The 7,428-nt window shown below is 53.0% G+C and overlaps 1 protein-coding gene across 1 annotated transcript; it reads right to left on the reverse strand.

Moving 5' to 3' along the window:
* Positions 1-370: 370 nt before the first annotated feature.
* On the reverse strand, positions 371-7,148 carry LOC136530310 (disease resistance protein Pik-2-like). Its single transcript, XM_066523078.1, has 2 exons — positions 6,080-7,148; positions 371-480 (listed from the first exon to the last, which is right to left on the reverse strand). The coding sequence occupies exons 1-2, from the start codon at positions 7,146-7,148 to the stop codon at positions 371-373; spliced, it is 1,179 nt and encodes a 392-aa protein (XP_066379175.1).
* Positions 7,149-7,428: the final 280 nt, after the last annotated feature.

A 7,428-nucleotide genomic window follows, 5' to 3' on the forward strand; every position in this document is an offset into this window, starting at 1 on the left:
CTAAAACTTGCTGAGCTTTATATAATATGTACCACAAAAGAATATATCACCAACGGACCCAAGGATGAAACGAAAACAGAGGTTTCTTTAGGGAGGTGTATCCCCTTTGTCAGAAGATATAATGTCATTAGAACAAACAATGTTTCACCTTAATAGCACACCATCCAAACATAAAGAGGAAAACCAAATAAATGACAATGACAAAGTACAATACCATGGGATGTGAATGCATACTTTGTCCATCCCTATTTATTTATTTATCAAACATGAATATCATATATATGGTAACAAGAAACTACCCACTCCAAATCAACAGAGCATGTGTCAGTGAATTGGAAAGAGCTCTGGGTTGCGCCAATATCTTGCCATTTCAAGCAGTGATGACATGATCAACAATTACCTTCAGTCCATGGCCGTTATTCTTCAGATCATCGACAAAGAACTTGGTTGTTTCGTATGCTTGGTCATTAACTCTGAGATGTATGTTAGCCCACTAGATCTCCAATAAGGAGTTAGCCGACCACTAGCTAGTGTTGCGCCGAGCACACACTAGCTCTGTCGACCACGGCAGTATCGTTGCTTCCCACGCACCGGGTCTGCCGACCACACACACTGGGTCTGCCGACCACACAATGGGTTTGCCGACCACCCTCTATGGAACCGAGATAGAAGACGGGAGGAAGAACAGAGTAAACACGCACACAGCACGAACACCAGCGTTGGCCGGAGCTCTGCGGATGAGATAGCAAACTGAACTCGCTCTCTTTAATGAGTTGCAGTAGGAACTATATATACAACTCTACCCATCTAGTCCCAGTACAGACATGTCAGGCCACCATGTTGCTATAGTGACTAGATATGACAGTAGGGCTGACTTCAGCGCCCACCCCTGCTGCGGCTATAGTGTGACAGGTGATCCTTTCGGTGCCTGCCCTCTACAGAGCTACAGTGAACACAGCAGGCTGCCTTTCGGCGCCTGTCCCCTGCTGTGTTCACACCTAGGATACAACATATTATCTAACAAGTCGTCCCCTAATCCTGCTGCTACCCTAGAACCCCCTCCATGCCGATCATCTTCCTCAGCTCCGTGAGTCGAAGACGGCCGAGCGGCTTGGTGAGGACGTCTGTGAGCTGCCGACCAGTTTTGACGAACTCGATGACGATCTGCCTTCCATCGAAGCAGTCTCTGAGGAAGTGGAACTTCACGTCGATGTGCTTGCTCCGGTCATGCAGAACTAGATTATTCACGAGGGCGATGGTGGACTGGTTGTCCACCATCAGTGCTGGTGGGTGAGCTTCCACGCCGGTCAGCTCGCCCAGCAGCCGGCACAGCCATACAATCTGGCACGCCGCTGTGGCCGCCGCTACGTACTCTGCCTCGCACGTAGATAGCGCCACCACCTTCTTCTTCAGCGACAGCCATGAGATTGGAGCCGACCCGAGGAAGATGAGCACGCCAGAAGTGCTCCGCTATCCGTCGATGTCCCCTGCCATGTCTGCATCGCTGAACACAGTGAGCTGCAGCCTACTTCCACTGGTCCTGGGGAAGACGATCCCATGATCCACCATCCCCTTGACGTAGCACAGTAGCCGCTTCACCACAGCCTAGCAATCCTCTCGAGGATCCTCCATGAAGCGACTGACGTAGCCCACGATGAACATAATGTCCGGTGTCGTGTGGACTAGGTAGCGTAGACCGTCGACGATGCTTCGGTAGAGTGTTGCATCTACCTTCGCTGCGGTGCTGGCCTTCGTCAGCTTTAGTCGCTCCTCTATCGGAGTCACGCATGGCTTGCACTCAGCCAAGCCGCTCCGCTCCAACAGCTTGGAGGCATACGCGATCTGACCGAGCGTGAGGGCCTCCCTCCCCTGTCTCACCTCGAAGCCGAGATAGTAGGTGAGCTCGCTCAGATCGCTCATTCAAAAACAAGCTGCCATCTCGCGCTTGAAGCTGTTGATGTCCTCCGCACACGCATCGGTGATGATCAAATCATCCACATACACGCCAACGACAAGCTTCTACTTCCCCATCACCGCGTGTAGAGCGCGTGCTCGGTTGTGCATCATGTGAACCCAAGCTCGCCCAATGTGGCGTCGAGCTTGGCGTTCCACGCTCTCGGGGCATGCCATAGCCCATAGAGGACCTTGCGCTGTCGGAGCACCTTGTGCTCCTCTCCCTTAACGGCAAACCCCGGAGGTTGCCTGACGAAGACTGTCTCCGCCAGCTCGCCGTTGAGGAAGGCTGATTTAACGTCTAGATGATGGACGCGCCAGTCCTTTGCTGCTGCCAAGGCCAGTAGCAGTCGGACCGACTCCATGCGCGCTATCGGTGCAAAGACTTCCTCGAAGTCGATGCCCTCGCGCTATACAAAACCTCGGGCGACGAGGAGCGCCTTGTGCTTGACAATGGCGCTGAGCTCGTCCCGCTTGACCTAGTACACCCACTTCAAACCGATCGGACGGCATTCTAGAGGTGGATCGATGAGCTCCCAAGTCTCGTTTTCCTCGATCGCCTTCATCTCCTCCAGCATCGCCCGTCGCCAATTTGAATCGCACTCAGCCAGCACGAACGTGGGTGGTTCCTCAGCACTGACCAGTAGTAGCTCAGCCTCGTTGAGCAGCCGACTAGCCAGACCTGAGGATCCCCGTGCTGCCGATGAGGTCATCCAACCTGCGGAACCGCACCTCCTCACCGTCGTGGAAGGCATCCACGAACTCAGTGATGTCACTTGGAGGTGAGGCAAACTCGATCAGCATTGATGGAGTTCCCTATTCTGTCTTAGTGCCCGGCAGAGCACCTGGAGTGCTTAGCCCAGCACCTGGAGTGCTCGGCACTACTCCTGGACAACTTGTCATAACTCCTGCAGTGCTCGGCACCACTGTAGGAGTGCTCAGCCTCAGTCTTGGAGTGGTCGGCACCACTCCAAAGACGTCTTGGCTCCACTATGGGAGTGCTCGGCACCCATCCTGGAGTGGTCGCCACCACTATAGGACCTCTCAGCGCCACTCCTGGAGTGCTCGGCACTCCTCCCGGAGTGCTCGTCATCCCTCCTAGAGTGCTCGGCACTCCTCTCGGAGTGCTCGACACCTCTTCCCCAACGTCTCCACCACCGTGGATGACCAAGTGCTCAACGATGAAGGTGCTGGTGAAGCCTCCTGCTTCCCCCGTGCATGGACTGTTCCAGTCCCAAGCCGCCTTCTCGTCGAACACGACGTCGCGCGAGACAAGGACCTTGTCTCCGCATGGGTCGTAGAGCCGGTACGCCTTGGTACCCTCCGCATAGCCTAGGAACACCATCGGTGTGCTCCTGTCCTCTAGCTTGGTGAGGTTCAGCTTCGTCTTCCTGACGTGGCCGATGCAGCCGAATGTCCAGAGAAAGGACACGCTCGGCTTCCGCCCATACCAAGCTTCGAACGACGTCTTGCCCATCAGGGCCTTGGTGGGCGCGCGGTTGAGGATGAACACCACCGTGGTCACCACCTCACCCTAGAACCTTACCGGCATTCCCTTGGCCTTCATCATTGATCTAACCAGGCCGACCACCGTCTGGTTCCTCTGCTCCACCATGCCATTCTGCTATGGTGAGTATGGCGCGGTGTGGTGGCGTACCACACCCTGCTCCGTGTAGTACTCGACGAACTCCACCGAAGTGAATTCGCCACCGCGATCAGTCCTCAGCACGCGGAGCTTCTTGCCGCTCTCAACCTCCGCACGCGTCTTAAACTTCTTGATCGTCCCCGCCGCTTCATCCTTGCTCGTAAGTAGTTGCATCCACATATAGCGACTGCAATCATTCACGAGAAGGAGGAAGTACCGCTGACCACCCAGAGTGGCTGGTGTGATTGGCCCATAGAGGTCATCGTGGATGAGCTCGAGAGCCTCCTCCGCGCAAAACCTGGCCACCTTTGGGAATGACAGCCTCATCTGCTTCCCGGCCAGACAGCTGTCACATAGCTCGCCTGCGTGTTTGATGTGTGGCAGCCCTTGGACCATCTTCTCCAGCCGACCAAGCGCGTCGAAGCTGAGATGACTGAACCGGGCATGCCATAGCCACGGCTCCTCCGTGTGCCATGCCGCCAAGCACACCGGCTGCTCCACCTTCAAGTCTAGAAGGTACAGCTGGTTCTAGGACCTTTTAACCTTCTCAAGAAGGTGATGTTCCTGTCCCCTGATCCTGAGGACATCGTCCTTGATCAGGATCTCGCTACCGCGCTCATCTAGCTGGCCAATACTGATGATGCTGGAACACAGCTGCGGGATGTAATAAACATCCATCAACGCGTGGTGCTCCCTATTCTGGCACCTGAAGATGATGGTGTCGCGCCCTTAGATTGTCACCCTTGAGCCGTCACCAAACTTCACCGTGCCGGTCACATCGTTGTCGAGCTCGGAGAAGGCTTCCTTGGAGCCCGTCATGTGGTTGCTGGTGCCAGAGTCCAGGTACCACCGCTGCTCCAATCCGCTGCCCACATGTCTGAGGTGGACTTGTGTGCGCGGTTCGTCGAGGTGGACAACCTTCAGAGCCTTGCTAGGCCCTTCCACCGCCATCACCTCTTTCTTCTCCTCCACCTCAACGTCATGTAGTGCACAGAACATTGCCATTAGGATAGTGGCCTCATCCTCATCACTGGCCTGCGCCAGATGAGCCTGAGTCTTCTTATCCTGCTAGCGGTTTGGGCACTCCCGTGCCCAATAACCTGTCTTCCCGTAGCACCGACAGGCGTTGGGGTCGACCTGCTTCTTTTTCCTCGAAGAAGTCTTGCCGCGACGATTGCCATCGTTATCGTGACCGGAGGAGGCGGCTTTCCCAAAGTTCCTCTGGGCAGCCCACTCCTCCTCTGTTAGTAGGAGTTTCCCGCTGTCCTTCATTGCTGTCGCCTGCTCCAGGCGCTCGTCCACCGCCCGCAACCGACCAGTCACATCCTCAATGGTGAGGGTGGACAGACTCAACATCGTCTCTATGGAGGGAGCGATCTGGATGTACTTGGCCGGTCCGGAGTGGAGGTACTTGGAGACCGCCTCTTCTTCATCGATGGTGATGCCATGGCTCTTCAGCTTGCTGATGAGCGTCTGCAGGTGGAGGGAGAAATCCTTCATCATTTCGCCATCCTTGAACTTGAGGAGGGCGTACTCCTGCTTCAGCAGCTAGGCTGTTGCCTTCTTTGCGCGGTCGGAATCGATGCGCATCGCCGCAATGGCCTCCCATGCCTCCTTAGCAGAGCTCTTCGCCCCCAACGGCTCCCTATACTCCAGTGGTACAGCAGCGAGGATAGCCTCCAACGCTGACATGACGTCTTCTTTGTTGTCAGTGCCCTTGTCAACAACATTCTAGAGCCGTCGTGCTTTGAGCTTGACCTTCATGGTCACCGACCACTCGCCATAGTTGGTGCGAGTCAGCGTCGGCCAACTGGTGCCGCTGACCTCCCGCACCGTTCGTACAACAACCTCCTGTTGTGGCTGGGTCACCACCGCAGCACCGCTACTAGTGCCTAACTCAAAACCATCCGTCATCGCTAGCGGTTAGTCCGGCGATGACGCTTGTATGGCTCCGATACCACTTGTTAGCCCACTAGATCTCCGATGAGGAGTTAGTCGACCACTAGCTAGTGCTGTGCCGAGCACACACTAGCTCTGCCGACCACGGCAGTATCGTTGCTTCCCACGCACTGGGTCTGCTGACCACACACTGGGTCTGCCGACCACTCTCTATGGAACCGAGATAGAAGACGTGAGGGAGAATAGAGTACACACGCACACAACACGAGCACCAGCGTTGGCTGGAGCTCTGCGGATGAGATAGCAAACTGAACTCGCTCTCTTTACTGAGTTGCAGTGGGAACTATATATACAACTCTACCATCTAGTCCCACTACAGACATGTCAGGCCATCATGCTGCTACAATGACTAGATATGACAGCAGAGCTGACTTTGACGCCTGCCCCTTCTGCGGCTACAGTGTGGCAGGTGAGCCTTTCGACGTCTACCCTCTGTAGAACTACAGTGAACACAGCAGACTGCCTTTCGGCGCCTGTCCCCTGCTATGTTCACACCTAGGATACAACAGATTATCTAACAATGTACCTCTTTGAGATTTTCTAGGGTGTCAATGCCAAGCAAACCTTCAAAGGCACCAAACCTCATATCAATCATCTCCCGAGATGGCATTGCATTGTCGCTGAATCCTAGCTTTGGCACAAGAGAGGCAAAGAAGCGGAGCAGCTTTAGACTTCGGAATCCACCAGGGACAAATATCTCCCCATCGGTCGGTTCTTTGTTCTTCTCGAGGATCTCCTGTGTGTCCTCATCCAGATTCACTGCATTCAGAGAAAAGGTGAGAGAAAACAATGACGGCAGGTCGCAGATGAGCTCCAAAGTGTCAGTCCGGAGAACTGTTAACGACAGGGTTAACTTGTTCAGCACATGTAGTTTACTGATCCGCTGTGGGGGCCTTTCTAACTTTCCAGACAACTCAAGGGAGATGAGGTATCTTGGTGGTGCAGGAATGGTGTCCAAGGAGTTGATAAAATCAGAACTTTCATCATTTATTGCCAGAGTTTGCAATCCACAGCTGCCAAGGTACTCAATAGAGGACCGTAGCTCTTTGAATGTATCACCATCCTTCTTTATGCTGAGCTTATAGATGGCAAACTTCCTTAATCCGGTCAACTGATGAAGGCCTGCTACAGCTGTTGATTCGCCAATGATCTCAATTCCCGACAGTACACGCAGTGCTTTCATTCCATCCTTACTTTTTTCCTGTGGCAACATACTTTTCCTTGGGTCCTTACTTTTGTCTTGAGGCAGCCTCAACCCCTTCCTTGGGTTTTTATTTCCACCAAGTATGCTACTGATTCGTTTTAACTGCCCTACAGCCTTTGGAAGCTCCCCAATATTTGTCTCCCTCATGTCAAGAGTTTCCAAATACTCAACCTTCTCAATCTTTGAGGGAATTTTGGCAATCTCTGTCCACCGGAGGCCCAAATACTTTAGGACAAGGATGTTACATATGTCCTTCAGATGCATCTCTTTCAACCGCTTCCAGCCCTCAAGATCGAGCACTTGTATTATTGCATTATTGAATGAATGGAATGGCAGTTGGTTCAGACTCCCAAAAATAGTCAGTGATCGAACCTGAGACAAGTTCATACCTTTTGCGCGTGTTTAGTTGGGTGAAAGTTGGAAATTCGGCTACTGTAGCATTTTCGTTTTTATTTGGCAAATAGTATTCAATCATGGACTAATTAAATTCAAAACGTTCGTGTCGTAATTTCCAACCAAATTGTGCAATTAGTTTTTTTTCGTCTATATTTAATGCTCCATGCATATATCGCAAGATTCGATGTGAGGCTACTGTAGCACTTTTTTAGAATTTGGGGTGGAAAGGAACCACTGCTCTGCATTGAAAGCCGACGGACTTTATTGCTAG

Source organism: Miscanthus floridulus, unplaced genomic scaffold (assembly GCF_019320115.1).
Source record: "Miscanthus floridulus cultivar M001 unplaced genomic scaffold, ASM1932011v1 fs_106_3, whole genome shotgun sequence".
In the NCBI taxonomy this organism is placed as follows: domain Eukaryota; kingdom Viridiplantae; phylum Streptophyta; class Magnoliopsida; order Poales; family Poaceae; genus Miscanthus; species Miscanthus floridulus.

Bases quoted from the DNA above. Each gene is read 5' to 3' on its own strand.
- LOC136530310 (XM_066523078.1), bottom strand. From the start codon at position 7,148: ATGAACTTGTCTCAGGTTCGATCACTGACTATTTTTGGGAGTCTGAAC. The intron at 481-6,079 runs ATTGTTAGATAA...GGGCTAACATAC, and splicing joins AGAAAATCTCAAAGAGGTAC to ATCTCAGAGTTAATGACCAA.